The sequence below is a fragment of the Pagrus major genome, chromosome 23 (genome assembly GCF_040436345.1).
Source record: "Pagrus major chromosome 23, Pma_NU_1.0".
Lineage (NCBI taxonomy): Eukaryota > Metazoa > Chordata > Actinopteri > Spariformes > Sparidae > Pagrus > Pagrus major.
This window is the reverse complement of record NC_133237.1, coordinates 25,441,981-25,458,248: the sequence shown is the minus strand read 5'-3', so window position 1 is coordinate 25,458,248 and position 16,268 is coordinate 25,441,981. Positions and strand designations below refer to the sequence as shown.

General features: G+C 43.3%; 1 protein-coding gene across 1 annotated transcript; it reads right to left on the bottom strand.

Annotated features, from left to right (window-relative positions):
• Positions 1 to 525: 525 nt before the first annotated feature.
• Positions 526 to 14,683, bottom strand: LOC141019990 (myosin-4-like). Its single transcript, XM_073495026.1, has 39 exons — positions 14,480 to 14,683; positions 13,949 to 14,092; positions 12,171 to 12,327; positions 12,068 to 12,095; positions 11,871 to 11,979; positions 11,687 to 11,779; positions 11,545 to 11,608; positions 11,357 to 11,455; positions 11,173 to 11,276; positions 10,962 to 11,100; positions 10,594 to 10,712; positions 9,599 to 9,748; positions 9,332 to 9,502; positions 8,936 to 9,251; positions 8,707 to 8,777; positions 8,054 to 8,141; positions 7,855 to 7,972; positions 7,657 to 7,780; positions 7,426 to 7,562; positions 6,622 to 6,877; positions 6,298 to 6,540; positions 6,042 to 6,218; positions 5,808 to 5,953; positions 5,580 to 5,670; positions 5,102 to 5,491; positions 4,886 to 5,012; positions 4,679 to 4,797; positions 4,397 to 4,593; positions 4,139 to 4,322; positions 3,432 to 3,597; positions 3,229 to 3,353; positions 2,840 to 3,148; positions 2,558 to 2,761; positions 2,350 to 2,475; positions 2,103 to 2,273; positions 1,910 to 2,014; positions 857 to 952; positions 638 to 769; positions 526 to 546 (listed from the first exon to the last, which is right to left on the bottom strand). The coding sequence occupies exons 1-39, from the start codon at positions 14,681 to 14,683 to the stop codon at positions 526 to 528; spliced, it is 5,820 nt and encodes a 1,939-aa protein (XP_073351127.1).
• Between the last annotated feature and the right edge of the window lie 1,585 nt (positions 14,684 to 16,268).

Here is a 16,268-nt window from a genome sequence, read left to right as displayed (position 1 = left end):
GCGCCACCAGCTGTTTATCTCAATGCACCAGTTCCTGATATTGATGTCACAGCAGCAGGTGGATACAGAAAGTTGGATAGCGGGAGTTTTAGTTGTTTCTGCTTCCTGTATTATTTTGAAGGTCTCTCCTCATGTGTCATGTTTTTCTTTTCACTTCCTCCTTTTTTTCCTCCTCACCTGTGTTTCATTAGTTAATCAGTCCCTGTCTATTGAAGCCTGTGCTGTTTACTTCCTGTTTGTCAGTCCTGTGTTCCTGTCTGGTATCACAGCACTTCCTTGGTTTGTATTTTATTTAATTTCTGCATTTTGCACATTTCTTTATTCTTAGATTCTTAGATAGTTTTCGTTGCCAACCCGCTCTCTGTGCTTGGACTTGTTGTATTTTGTATTTATTGGACTTTGGTTTAAATATGTTCCTGTCTTGCGTTTCTACACATCGTGGCTTTAAATGAAGGAATAAACACATTCAGTTAAGAGTATGTTGAACACTATCTCAGCTCAGACACACAGCAGACCTCCTCCTCGTCACAGTTCACTCTCCGCTCTCTTTCGCCTGGTCGAAGACAGAATGAGAGACGTTACTATCGAGGTCATCAGTATTAATAAGCTGCAGTGTGTTTTCCAGGAGCTGACTCACCTTCCCCATGTCACGACTCTTCACTTTCATCTTATTGATCTGGGACTCGGCGATGTCGGCTCGCTCCTCCGCCTCCTCCAGCTCGTGCTGCACCTTCCTCAGCTTGGCCAGGTGAGTGTTGGCCTGCTCCTCCTGTCAGATGACAAATAACTGATTTATTAAAAAATCTCCACGTGTGAAGATAAATAAAGTTTTTACTCTCAGAAAAAAGTCGCTCACAGCTTCTTCGGCCTGCCTCTTGTACACTTTGATCTTCAGCTGGAATTTATCCACCAGCTCCTGAAGACGCATCAGGTTCTTCTTGTCCTCCTCAGACTGAAAATGAAATAGATTACAGCTGATTGAACACAGTGGGGGAGTGTAATCGAGTACATTTACTCAACTTCTATACTTACACACACATTTAGGGTATTTGTACTTATTTATACCTCTACTCCACCACATCTCTGAGGCAATTATTGTAGTTTTTACTCCCCAACATTTCTCTGACCGCTTAAATTACTGGTTACTCTTCAGATTACAGATTATTGTATCTTAAGATGTGTTGATTTTGAATGAACTGAAGGATGAAGTGTTGAATTCTCCCTCTTCTGAAGCTCAATAAACTCTTTACAAACCGTCTTGGATTAGCTGGAAATTTCATGGCCACAAAGATAAAAAATGGGCCGTTTTTCTGACCCCATGAAAAGTCGACTTTTTAGAGCTTCATGGACAGCCACACTACAAACATATGATGAAATGTAAAGTAAACCAAACAGTATATAAAGTAGTTAAGATGAGCTCAACTTTAGGGTCCAGACACACCAGACCGATGTCAAAGAACTCAAATAGGCACCCATCATCTATGTCTCGGCCAAAAAGCTGCACATGAACGGCCAACAAACTCCAAAAAACACTCGAAAGACTGTGGATGTACAACCTGTTATAATACAGCAGTGATATTTGACAGCAGTCTCACTATTAAACCCACTTCTAATCAGGAATATGTCTGATAAAAAGTTGTAAACGTCGCTGGCGAAGAGGTGAAGGCAAAAAACAAGGAGCAGCCGCACTAAATGGGTGAAATTATGGACACTACAGCGACAGGCTCAAGAGGCTTTCCCTTTCTTTTTCAACTTCTTGTCTCGTGAGCTGGTTTTGCTTCACTGAAGAGCCAATCAGAGTGATTTCACAGTGATATTACTTAAATAAAGGATCTGAATGTTTCTTCCACCACTAAAACTAAAACTTCACTTGTTTGTATGAGAAGGAGCCAGGTGTGTCAGAGCTTACCTGATAGGTGAGCTCTTTGATCCTGCGCTCAAGTTTACGGACTCCTTTCACAGAATCAGAGCCGTGTCTTTGTTCGGCCTCGAGCTCGTTCTCCAGCTCCCGCACCTGGAAAAACAGCAGGTAGATTAAATATTTTCAATTGACTGTGAAGATAAAAGAAGCTCTGGTCATCCTGTGAGATCCAACACGTTACCCTCGCTTCCAGTTTCTGCAGCTGCTTCTTGCCCCCCTTCATGGCGAGGTTCTCGGCCTCGTCCAGACGCTGCTGCAGGTCTTTCACCGTCACCTCCAGGTTCTTCTTCATCCTCTCCAGGTGAGCGCTGGTGTCCTGCTCCTTCTTCAGCTCCTCGGCCATCATGGCAGCCTGTAGTAAGTAAAGTAGTGAGTTAACTGCTGTTTGTGCAGGTGATGGAGCAAAGTCCAGAGATCCAGACTCTCACATCAGTGATGGCCTTCTTGGCTTTCTCTTCAGCGTTCCTCGCCGCTTGAACGCTGTCGTCCATCTCACCCTGAATATGAGACAGATCGGCCTCCAGTTTCTTTCGACTGTTCAGCAGCGAGGTGTTCTGTAAGAGTCATATATTTGTAGATGAAGGTTAAATATTTAACACTTGAACAGTTGCTGATAAAACTCAGGTGGATTCTCACCTGTGAGTGGAGCAGCTGCACCCTCTCGCTGGAGTCCAGCAGCTCCTGCTCTGCCAGCTTGCGGCTCCTCTCCGTTTGCTCCAGCGCCGCCCGGATCTCCTCCATCTCCGCCTGCATCAGGTTGCTCCTGCGCTCCGTCATGGCGACCTGCTCCTTCATGTCCTCGCTGTTTCTCACGGCGTCGTCCAGGTGAATCTGAACCTCCTGCACAGTGAGAGAAAACAGTGTTAACAAAGCAAAACCTCCTCAGCGTTTACATGCTCCTCTTTTTGTTTTTCTCACCTTCAGCTGGACCTGGACGTTCCTCAGTTGTTTCTGGGACTCAGCCGCCTGCCTGTTGGCGTGGCTCAGCTGGATCTCCATCTCGTTCAGGTCTCCCTCCATCTTCTTCTTCACTCTCAGGGCGTCGTTCCTGCTGCGGACCTCGGCGTCCAGGTTACTCTGCATGGTGTCGATGATCCGCTGGCTGTTTCTCTTCAGCTGCTCGATCTCTTCGTCCTTCTCGTTTATCTTCTTGTCCACCTCAGACTTCACCTGGTTCAGCTCCAGCTGGACTCGCAAGATCTTGGATTCATCGTGCTCCAGAGAGGCCTGAGTGCAGATGTGAAATGAAGTCATATTGACAACAGATATTTGAATATTTGTAGATTTGAGATTTTTCTTTTTCTTACCTCCGCTTCCTCCAGAGCAGCTTGGGCCTCCAGCTTCTCCTGTTCAGCCTGTTTCTTTGACTTCTCCAGCTCATGGATGTTTTTTCCCGTCTCTCCCAGCTGCTCAGTCAGCTCCAAGATTTCCTCTGATAAAACACCATGTTTGTATCATTTCACTGCATTAAAAAACATCCGTTATGCATTAAAGACGCTCGCTGACGTACGTTGCAGGTTTTTATTTTCCCGTTTGAGCGTCTCGAGCTGTTCGAGGCATTCCTCGAAGGCGTTCTTCATCTTGAAGTTCTCGGTGCCCAAAGAACGAACCTCTTTAACAGACGACTCCAGCTCGGCCAGACTCTCCTCGTGTTTCTGCTTCCACTCGGACAGAATCTACAGGATCAGATATCACAGTTAAACATTCAAAACTATTTCTAAACAGAAAGTCTGACAGATTAAGAGGTCTGCTTGGCTGCGTGTCCATCACATCCATCCACATTGTTGAAATTGGCTTAAACAAGCTTTATTTAATGAAGTTGGAAAACCTCTGTTTCAAGAGGCATCTGGCAAGGACGGCAACAAACAGACAAAATCATCTAAAACTGTGGCATTGCTGCAGGTTTTTTTAGAAATATTCAAACTGTTTGTCCAGCAACTGCAATAACAGCAAATGAATCCTTTATCATGGAAAGCTTTTTCCTGTTAAACATTTCCATGTTCAAGCTTGTTTTCAAGTGTTGAGCAGGTTTATTATTGCCCTTTGTGGCCGATAAAATGTTTAAAGGAAGGGTCCAACTATGGCTCTTAAAAATTATTTTCAATCTGTGTGAATTAAGTTGAGAGAAGTTTACACCACAAAGAGTCAGGATGTAGCGACTTTGGTTAGTCAAACTGTCTGTTTGGATTTTGAGGTTTTGCAGTGAGGTCTCCAAACCTTATCAAAGTTCCTCTGCTTCTTGTCCAGGGCAGCTGCAGCAGCATTCGACCTCTCCACATCCATCATTAAGTCCTCCACCTCTCCCTGCAGACGCTGCTTCGTCTTCTCCAGAGAGGAACACTTGGAGTTAACGGCTTCGACGGCTTCTTCAGCATCCTGCAGACGCAGAGCCAGCTTCTTCCTGCAGGAGAACACACGTCATCAGATCTCATCAGATCATCTTGTTTCGGACGGGTGTTGGAGGTTTTTTCTCACTTTGCCTCCTCGAGCTCTTCGGTGCGTTGGATGGCGTCCGTCTCGTATTTGGTTCTCCACTGAGCCACGTCGCTGTTGGCCTTGGAGAGGCAGCGGTGCAGCTCAGCTTTGGCCTCCTGCTCCTCCTCGTACTGCTCTCTGAGCAGCTCGCAGTCGTGTCGGGCCGATTGTAAACCGTGAGCCAGGGCGTTTTTAGCCTTCAAACAAATAACAGAACCAACATAAACTTTTAGCTTCACCCTCAAACTTTTTATCGTGCTCGTCTCTTCTGTTAGACTTTACCTTAACTTCCTCCTCGTGAAGTCTTTTCAGCTCCTCAATCTGCTGGATGTAGGCTTGTTTTCCTCGAGCTAGCTGCGTCATTAACGATTCTTTCTCCTCCAGCTGACGAGACATTTCAGCTGCACAGAAAGTGTTAAAACGATTAGAAGTGTCTCGTCTGTTAGTTTTATGTGACTCCTGGCTCAGAAATTATCAAATCCTTCTCACCATTTTCTGTCTGCAGTCGAGCTCTCTGACTCGAGAGGTCGTTGATGAGCCGCTGATGCTCCTCCTCTTTGGTTTTCACCTCATTCAGTTGATCTTCGAGTGAACGGCACATCTTCTCTAAATTAATCTTTAAATTTAAAAGCCAAAAGATGGAAGTTGTTATGTTTTTACATGTTACTGAAAATAAACATCCTGAATTTCATAACCAACACCAACCTTTGCTTTGGCCATGGCCTCCATGTTGCTCGCCAAGTCGTCCATCTCCAGCCTCAGCTCGCTCTTCTCCTTCTCCAGCTTCTGTCGGACTCTCTGGATGTTATCCAGCTGTTCTCCCATCTCGGCCACACTGTCGGCATGTTTCTTACGTAGAGCGGCAGACGTGGCCTCGTGCTGCAGTGAACTCTCCTCCAGCTCTCTGCGCAGTTTGAGGAACTCGGCCTCTCGCTTCTTGTTCATCTCGGCCTGAGCGGCGGTGGCTCCTCCGGCCTCCTCCAGCCTCTCGGTGATCTCCTCCAGCTCTCTGGACAGATCGCACCGCTGCTTCTCCACTTTGGCTCGAGCCGAGCGCTCAGCCTCGATTTCCTCCTCCAGCTCCTCGATTCGGGCCTGCAGAAAGGACAACGACGAATAAAACACCCACTGAAGTAGTTTGTGATATCAACTGAAACCCTCAGCCAGTGACTGAATCCTTCACCTGGAGCTCTTTGATTTTCTTCTGGAGCTGAACACTGAGAGCTTGTTCGTCTTCGATCTTCGTCTGCAGCTGCGACAACTCAAAGTCTTTCCTGTAAAGTGAAGAGAAACTTGTTTGTTTAAAACATTGCAAGTTTAGAAAATGCAACAGTTATTGAAAAATACAGATGTGCTAAGAAATCTGTTACTTCAAGTGTGCTGGCTCGGTTCTTTTGCTGGGTGAACTCACTTCTTCAGCTTCTCGTCCTGCTGCTGCTTCTCGTTCTCCAGATCCATGATGGACTCCTGAGCCAGTTTCAGGTCGCCCTCCAGCTTCCTCTTGACTCGCTCCAGATCCATACGGACCTTCTTCTCTTGTTCCAGCGAACCTTCCAGCTAAAAAATCACACAGACTCTGATTAGATCTGAAACCGCAGCACTACAGGAAACTGTGTCAGCCTCTCCTGTGTGTGCAGTGGCTCACCTCGTCCACCTGCTGCTCCAGTTTGGTTCTGGCTTTGGTCAGAACATTTATTTTGTCCTCCTCTGACTGCAGGTCGTCCAGAGTCTGCTGATGAGCCTCCTGCAGCGCTTTCTTCTCCTTCGACAGCACGGCGATGTTTTCATCTTGGCTCATGATTTCTTCGGTCAGGTTCTTCACCTAAAGTCATTATTAAAATCTGATGTAGCCACTCCTCCTTCAACATGAAGATACAGTGAGCATCTCACATGATGATTACCTTGTTTTCAACGGCATGTTTCTCCTTCTCCACTTTGGCTAAGGTGAGCTCCAAGTCGTCGATGTCCCTCTTCAGTTCAGCACACTCGTCCTCAAGCTTCCTCTTCTTGGCGGTCAGCTCAGCGTTCACCTCCTCCTCGTCCTCCAGTCTCTCCATCACCTCCTTCAGCTTGGCTTCCAGCTGGATCTTGCTTTTGATGAGGCCTTCACATCTCTCCTCTGCATCCAGGAGGTTGTCTGCCTCCTGATATCAAGTTTGTGCACCAAGAATGAAAGTTTAACACTTAAAAAATGATGATCATGCAGATCATGTGGTATAACTTACTGTTTGAACTTGAAGGAGGAGATCGTTCTTCTCTTGCACAATGGAAACCATTTTCTCCTCGAGTTCCCTCCGCCGGTTTTCTGATTTTGCCAGATCTTCTTTGAGCTTCGTGAAATCCACCTTCATCTGGGCCATTTCCTTCTCAGCCTCAGCGCTCTTCAGGAGAGGTTTGAGCTTAAAATAAAGCTTCATCCACGGCCAGTGTTTCACATTCATGAAGGAACGGAAGTTATACTGGATGGTGTAGATCGCCTCCCTGTCAGAGGAAAACTTGGATGAGTTTACTCTGCAAGTTTAAGCCTCTATAGTACTAAGTTCTGATGTTTTGTTTTTAGGGGTTTTTTTTCCACAGAAATTATGAAGCGGGCAGCAGGTGGTAATATAATGAGATGAAGTTTGATGTAGTTAAAATAATGAAAATAAAAACAAGACAAGCCTTCTTTCATGCTAGCCGCTCTGTGATGCTTTGAGCTAACGTCAGCATGGTGAGTTATTATCGATCCCACTGCTTTTCTTGCCAGAACCACCCTAAACAGCCTCTGATTGGTCGTCTTTGTTGGTTTACGTTCTCTATGCTCAACTCAAACTCGTTGTGTAGCACTGGTTATTTCTGTTTTCTTGTGGGTTTCCCCGGTAAACACACCAACCCATTCGCCTCTCTCCCAGTCTGCTGTTGCTCCTCTCGGGGTCACTCAACTACCAAAGCTGCTCTTTGCGACGAGCGTGTTGGTGTGTTTGCTGGGGAAACCCGAGCTTACATGCAAACATGTAAAGTTGCAGCTTTGAGGCAGTTAATATGTTTACTTTCTGGCCACCATCTTCTGGTACTCCAGCCGAACGAGGTAGGCGCGACACAGAGCCTGAGTGGACGACACAACCTGAGCTAACCGCTCATCTCTCATTTCCTCCAGCGCTCCCAGCAGACCAGCTTTAAAAAACACCTGAAATAAATGAAACGTAATTATTTATCTGTGCAGCTCATTAACTCTTAATTTCTTTTCCCATTCAGCCAGTGTGCTGGAACAAATGAAAAACCTTAGTGTGTCCAAACTTGTACTGAGAGTGATCCACGTCGATGGAGCCCAGAAGTTTCTCTGCAGCTTTTTTGTTATCCATAAACTGTCCCTCTGGAACTGCACTGGGATTCAGAATCCTGTATCTGCAGGATGAATAAACAGGTCTGAGTATGACACCAAATTATTATGAATTATTTAAAAGGGAAGCTTTATTTACCTCTGTTTGAAGTCTCCGTAGAGGATTCTGCTTGGAAATCCTTTCCGACAGATCCGGATGCCCTCCAGCACGCCGTTGCAGCGTAGTTGGTGGATAACCAGATGGTTTTCCATCTCGCCTATGATGAAGGCAATAATTAGTTTATTTGATGTTTTTATAATACGGTGTTATGTGATAACGAGAGGATTAAAAAATCTACCTGGTGTTTTGGTCTCGTTTGGTATCAAGCACCGCACAAAGTGAGGATGAGTGGTTCTCAGATTAGTCATGAGCTTCCCGAGATTCTCCTGTAAGAACATTTAATTGAACTGTCAAATAGTTTTGAACCTGAAAAGTTTATTTCTCATGTTCAGAAGACAAAGTTTGATGATGATTTAGCCATTTAACCACACAGAAGCATTTCCATGAAATTAGGTTCAGACTTTTATGTTCCTCAGCCCAGTCTCATGTGTAATAGGTCCACCAATCCACTAGAGGTCAGCGTGTGAAGGTGACGTTTGGCTTGCGTAGATGTGAAAAGTACACGTGCGTATGAAGGGGCAAGACCATCAGTGGGATACAAAGACGAGACCAGAAGGTAGTAGTTTTAAAAGCCAGTTTTGGTGGCTTTATTTTGAAAGTGTAGCCGGACATACCATGTTTTTGTTAGCGGTAACTTGGCCACAGAAGAGCCGGTTAGGCTACAGTGAAATGGTGGACGTGCAGCTCTTTTACACGCTTGCGTTATACCTTCTTAAAGTACAGTTTTTGTTACAATGGAGAGATACAGAGTTTTCAAGTGTTTTAAATTTCTGACCTCCAATGTATAACATATTACCAAAAATGGCCGTCCACCTTCTGTTAGCATCTTACCCTGAACAGCGCTGACACAGTTTGGAAAGATGCTCCCTTCTTCTTGGCTCCTTTTTTAGTTCCTCCTGCAGCTGCTTCTGCATTAATGACACATTTAAAACCAACATACATGAACAGTATCTCACTTACTACAATATATTTCCATATTTGCGTCCATAGACAGCAAATCAACTGCAACCAAAGGTATTCATTTTAAAAACTTCAGGTAAAACCCCAGTGGTTAACAGACTGAACTTGCCTTCCGTTCCAGAGAAGGTTGCGTACAACATGGACAATATTTTGACGGATGACTTCTGGTAAAGCTGCACCACAGACTCGCTCAAAGGGTCTTTGTTCTTCTCCAGCCAGCCGCTGATGTTGTAGTCCACAGTGCCGGCGTAGTGCATCAGAGTGAAGTGAGCTTCAGGTTTGCCTTTGACTGTTTTGGGCTTCAGGAAGCAGTTGTTCTTCCCAAGATGTTGGTCGTACAGTTTGTTCTTGAAAGATGAGTCTGTAGATTTGGGGAACATGCACTCTTCTTCAAGGATGGAGAAGATCCCCATCGGCTGGAAAACAAACCGTTCTCACTGATAACATTATCAAAGTTGAAACACTTTATTCCACTGAGGGTAATATTTTAAATTACCTTTTCAATGAGCTCAATGCAGGCGGCCAAATCCATACCAAAGTCGATGAACTCCCACTCAATCCCTTCCTTCTTGTACTCCTCTTGCTCCAACACGAACATGTGGTGGTTGAAAAACTGTTGCAGCTTCTCGTTGGTGAAGTTGATGCAGAGTTGCTCCATGCTGTTGTACTGAAGAAAAAATCATAAAGACCATATTTGAATAAACATATATAATTTAGTGAACCCCTTGGGAAAAAAAATACAATACAGACTTTGAACACCCACTTCAAAGATTTCAAAACCGGCGATATCGAGGACACCGATGAAATGTTGTCTGGATTGTTTTGTGTCCAGCTGGTGGTTGATTCGTACGACCATCCACAAAAACATCTTCTCGTAGACGGATTTTCCGAGGGCACCAATAGAGTTGTACACCTGCAAAGAGGGAAAGTTACAGACTATTTCCTCTTCAATATACAGTTCAGTATACACCAATCAGCAAAAACATTAAAGGTCCAATTTGTAAGAATTCCCAACTCTTCAAATACCAACGCTTTGGGATGGCGGCCGACCAGACCTACAATCCCAAAGTGTCAGTATTTGACGAGATGGGAATGAGACACAAAAATCAACTTTCTCTCGAATTGGACCTCAACTTTTACTTTTAAGGTCTCACATTTGACCTTAAAAGTACCAACGGATGACCGTCAGTCCTGGACCTCCTCCCTATTCAATCCACTAGGGATCACCGAGCAAGAAAACGTACATATGAGTCACAATAAGTTGCTTTCACAGTCGACCTCCGTGATTGTTTTTCTAAGGATGGGCTGGCAAAAACTGCTCAGGAATGGCCCAGATCCCAATCTCACGGATCATCCATGTGACATGCCTGAACAAATCTGATCCGTCAAGGCCCCACCATGAATCGGTTTTGGTTCTGGTGGTGTTTGGCACCAGGGCATTGGTGGCTGAGTCCTGTTGGTTGCGAGAACAGGGCTTGCATTGATTGGACCTTGTTTTGGCACATCCCACAAATGCTTGATTGGATTGGGATCTGGGGAATTTGGAGTCCAGGTCAACTCGTTGACCATATCGTCTTTATTGGGGGGCGACTGCCATCAGGGAGTGATGTTTCCTTGAGCGGTGTACTTGATCTGCGATGGTGGCTGGGTGGTACGTGTCAAGTGGCATCAATATAAATGCCAGAACCAGAAGGTTTTTGAAGTAACATGATCAAAAGGTGTTGTATCGCCTGTTAGAAGTAGAAATCGTAGTCTTACCTGCTGCACATTTTGTCCTTTGGTAACGTACTCATTTCCAACCTTTACTCTGGGATAACACAGAGCTTTCAGCAGATCAGCAGAGTTCAGGCCCATCAGATATGCTGCTTTATCAGCTTCTACAAAAACAATGACACATTTTATCCACATGATTTATTTTGGATGTATTTTCAGAAGCTCTGCAAAGGAGGATATGATTGTAGTTCTGTTTCTGCCCCATGCCATTGGACCAAAGGAAAAATCACTCAACTTATAATTCAATAGATGGTAGTGAAGTTCAATAGTGACAACAGCAACATTGCTAATTATAAAATGAATTGGCTTCCTTCACCCGTATGACAGTACTAATGTGGATGGATGATCCTCACCCTCGGTGCCATCTGGCTCCGCCTGCTCCTCCCGCTGCTTCTGCTTGAACTTCATGTTCCCATAATGCATCACAGCTCCAGTCAGCTTGTAGATGGACATTTTCTCTTCAGCGGTGAAACCCAGAATATCGAAGGCCTCCTGTGTCGCACGACAGACAGATTCAGACATAAAGCTGCAGTAAAAAGACTGATTTTAACCGAGTCGACTCACATCTGTAGCCATCAACTCCTCAGCGTCATTTATGCTTTTGACACTGATTTCCCCCTGACTGACGAAGGCGAAGTCGTATGGATTGGTGGTGATGAGAAGCAGATCTGAAGGGAAATAAATCAAGTTGATATATCTTTTGTTTGGATGTCTGTGTCAGAGTTAAAACAATAATAAATCAGATTACCGATCAGTTCAGGCTTCTTGTTGCAAGTCAGCTGATAAAAAATATGATAACTCCTCTCAGCCGCCAGCTGAAATGTCACTCTTGACTTCTCCAGCAAATCTAAGATGACAAAAAGGCAAATTTAACTTTATTTACGTCAACGTTATTGGTCTCCATTAACATTCTGTACATCATTTAAATAAACTAACATGTTTCAATATCTGCAGATGCCAGTTTACCACTTGTGCCAAAGTGTATTCGAATGAATTTACCCTATTTAACAAGACAAACAACATCTTAGTCTCTGTGTTGATTGATCAAATCAAAATGAAGTCCCTCAGGCTGACTCACAAAACGAGAGGAGTTGTCGTTCCTCATAGTCTTGGCGTTCCCGAAAGCTTCCAGCAGAGGGTTGGCCTGGATGATCTGATCCTCCAGAGTCCCCTGTCCAAGAGAAAACGAGTAAATCTGACACTTTCTCTTGAAAACGATAACTGTGACTCCACCAAACTGTCAAAAGTCGTCCCAAACTCACCTTCATTTTGGTACTCGCTTCCTTCTTCTTGTCAGGAGAAACTGCGATTGTCGCGAAATACTGAATGACACGTTTGGTGTTGACGGTCTTGCCGGCACCGGATTCTCCGCTTAACAAGAACAAAAGCACATTTATTTTTAAAACCGTTTTATGCTTAACTAGCCTGTCAATTCATATACAAGATCTGCTACACTTACGTGATAAGTATTGATTGATTTTCACGATCTGAGGACGTAAAAGAAGACGGTGAGAGAAGAATCTAATCATTAAGTTAGCACTGATTTTAGGTGGCTAACATACCAGTTAGCATGAATTGGTAGGCGTTATCAGACAGGGCGAAGATGTGAGGGGGAACCTCCATCCTCTTCTTCCCTCTGTAGGCTCGGACCACCTCTGGGTTGTAGACCGGCAGCCATTTGTAGGGATTCACAGTCACACAGAACAACCCAGAGTACGTCTGCATGGAAAAGATAAACACTGTTAGCCGTGTCAGTGGCCATTTTGGTCGGACAGTCGGTCCACCTGTTTGTTCCAGACTGTAATATCCCAACAACTATTTGATTGATTGCTTTTAAATTTTGTAAAAGCATACATGTTCCCCAGAGGATGAATCCTATCGAATTTCTTGATCATCATCTGACTTCATTTAGCACCATCATCAGGTGACATTACCACCGGCCTCAGCTGTGCTTTGTGTTTAGTGCTAATAGATTTTGTTAAAACTCACACTGACAACAATTACTCTCTAAAGAATGCTATCGTTTAAGCTTTTATCTTCATCACAAAGCTTTGTTTTGAATGAAGATGGCATTAATGAAGCACAGTGTTACCTTTTGTGTAGCTACATCTGATTATTACTCAGATACAAGCTACAACGCAACAGTTAGGAAGGAGGTATTAGCTTAGCCTTTACACTTTAGCATTAACCCATGCCTTCATTAACAGTAACAATTTGTGTGCGTCTGTCTGTTAAGTAGCTGACGTTCTTGAAATAAAATTGTTATTGAACATTGCATGTCATGTAACATTAGCCTCCTAAAGAGTCCAAAAACAAAGCAAGCTAGCTAGTAATTTAGTAATAAGCGTAATAAGCAGTTGGTTAAAGGAGGTATTATCTTAGCTTTTACATTTTAGCATTAATACAAGTCTTCATTAACATTTAGTATCCGTTTGTTGAAATTACTGACATTATCCTCGAAATAAAATGGTATCTTCACATCGCATGTCACGTAATGTTAGCTTAACACGCAGGGAGGGTTAGAAAAACAAACTGACAAACTACATATTTTAACTGAGTGATAATCAGAAAGGTTAATGATGTCTGTAAGTCACAGTGAAATTAAAAAGGGGTTGCTGTTTACCAGGAATACAGACTGAACATTAACACAATATGAATTTTTATAAATGATGGGTTGATCGTTACTGTCACTGATAAACCGAGAGCTGATTCACATAACCTTTAAAACAAATCTTGAAGTAGTCATGCCTTTTAATTGCTCACTTTTTGTCAGAGTAAATCAATTTACTCAGTCCAATAAATCAAAACATGAGCATTCATCTGTGTCGACAGCAACTCCACAGGGAACAAAATGTCTCCTTTTCAGTCGCTCAATAAATCAGCAGCAGGCTTCACTTCAGGCCAGATGGCAGTTAAAAATACTGTTCAGCTGGCTTCAGACACAGTGTGTTCATGCATATTAAAGATTTTAATCTTCCTCGGAGAAAATATTGTTATTCAAAGATTTCCATTTAGAAAAACAATGGATTGTTTTATTCATTGTTACTTTTGTGTATTTCTGTCAACTGATCTGCAACTGAGGTGGTAAAAGGAATCAAAAGTCTTTTTTTAATGGTGCATCCGAATAAATTTTTTATTAGTTTAAGTATCAGTTTTAGTCGAGGGAGATCGGGATTTCTAGGTCCAAATTGGGATTCTTACAAATGTATTTTCTTTGGCGTGACAGTAGCCAGGCTGTTAGCGTTAGCCGTGTTGCTAATGCTACTTTACGACAGCGCCAACAGTTACACCACAGGAAAAAGTCAAGTTCTGTTGGCGTCATATTCTCAGAGAGACTCACGTAGATCATCCACGCTGCGTATCGTTCCTTCAGGTTGAACAGCACCGCAGGTTCGTGAAGGTGCGTCATCATCACCATGTCCTCGATCTTATCAAACTTTGGGGGGTTCATGGGAAACACTTGGTCGTCCCTGACGGTTAAAGTCTGGAAAACAAAAAAAAAAAAAACAGAATATGATGCTTTAAAGTTACTGTCAGACAAATATGGATCCAAAGGACGCCAAAAACTGCATGCACACCATCGTTCCTGAACTTTAAAAACATGATTTGAACAAAATATGACTCTCTTGGAGAGTGAAGCATCATTCAAAGCTTCAGGGGAGACTAAACGTCTCTGTTGAGAAGCCTGACTAATAAAAAATCTGATGATTTTTTTATGGCAGGTTTCACAGACAGACCCCGAAGCTGCGTAAAATCCCAGGTCATAAATTCCTACTCGGACATCCCATATAACAGAACAGCCGTATTGACCGTCTGTGTTCAGCGTCTAATAAAAGGTCAGTTTATCAGCGTAACCCTTCAGTGAACCCACTCTGTCATCCACCGTCTTGACAGTGACTTTGCCATCCTCCCTGTCCTGGATCTCAGCCTTGACATACAGGTCTTTGTCGTCGCTGACGAAGCACGCCGTCTTGTTGTCGAACTGGCGCGACTGAGCCTCCGTCCTCTCCCGCTCGGACTTACGGAGAAACTGGGCAGCCGGCCCGAAGATCGCCATTTCCCCGTCTGTGCTCATTTTCTCCTCCCGAATCAAAGACGAGGAAAAGAAGCACCAACATCAGCACATTTTAAATTATTTTATGCAGTGGATAATGCTTGAAATTGGATCCAGAATCCCATTATACTTACTGCACCAGGAAGTTCAGGAATAAAACTGGACTAAAAGTTGAAACAGAAGTTTTTGAGCACAGAGAATAATCCTGCACGGTCGCTGTCGCACGCCAAAAGGATTGTGGACTTACCCTCTTGATTACGCTGCGATAACAAACATGACCGTCCCTTTTTATATCTCACCATTGTCCTTGGTGTGAAGCCTCCTTCCTTTACATGGGCATGCAGTGGTGGGGCTACACGAACCTGTTGCTAATCAGGGATAAGAATGGATCTAATTAAGCACAAGATGTTATATATAGAAGACAGTGACACCACAGGCTGTCATGTTTTAATGAACGAGAACATGATTTCTGAATTCATTGGTAAAAAAAAAACAGAATAAGGAGAATGTGTGAGACGTTTATGAGTTTAAGTTGCATAATAGCATAATAATATAGTGTGACAACGAATGCATTTCTTTACGGATGGACAGAAACGCCACCGTTAACATGAAAAAATAGCGAATTTCCCACTGTTTTCTATGTGCATGTAGTATTGTTGAGACAAAAACAGGCCTAACTACTGTAGAATGGTACTTTGTAGAAAGCAAACCTCCACCAAGGCCCAACCTTCCCCTTTATCTGCATCAAACTGTACTCAATCATAGATACCAACCACATTAGGACACCGGATTGCAATCCCGCAATGTCAAAGAAAGTGAGAAAAAAAATCCTGGATCTGTCCTTTTTATTGAGATCGGCACCACAAGTTACTGGGTCTATTCTGGTCCAACATTCATCCTCCATTCAGTTTACGTGGACGTCTGTTCAGTAGTTTTTGTGTAATCCTGCCGACAAACCATCCAACCACAAAACAAAGAAACAGACACTGAAAACATGCCTGCGTCCTTGTCAGAGGTGATAATGCATCCGTAAAGAAATGCACTCTACCTCCGTAATTACCGACACGGAACAAAACAAGTAAGACAAGTTGGTAGCGTTGACTTTAACCAAAAAAATCTTCATCTTAATAAGTAATTTAGTCTCATAAAATACTTTTTTTAAAGCAGGAAAACCTTTTGAAAACATGGTTTAATGACTCCAGATGTTCTGTGAAGTTCACATTGTTCAGGATGTTCAAGTGAAGAAATAAAAATGTGACAATAAATGTCAACAAGACAAATGACACAAAGAAATCTGTAAATAAGTGAATTAATCTCATAATAATGAGCAAAAACTGTCGTACATTAAGTAAATATGCTTTGGGAGACAGTAATCAATATTCATGCTTTATTTTCTATACTTCGTTTTCATAATCTTTACAGTAAATCATATTCTGGAGTTCAAGTTCACTGGTGTTGGTTTAGCCATGTTTTCTTGTATTATAGCTCCACTTAACAAATTAACCAACCTCCATGTTTATTTTCAACCCAAATCCTGCAAATTGAAACAGATCACCGTCTCTATTAACAGAGCTGACATGAAGCTACAGGTTATTTATACTATCTG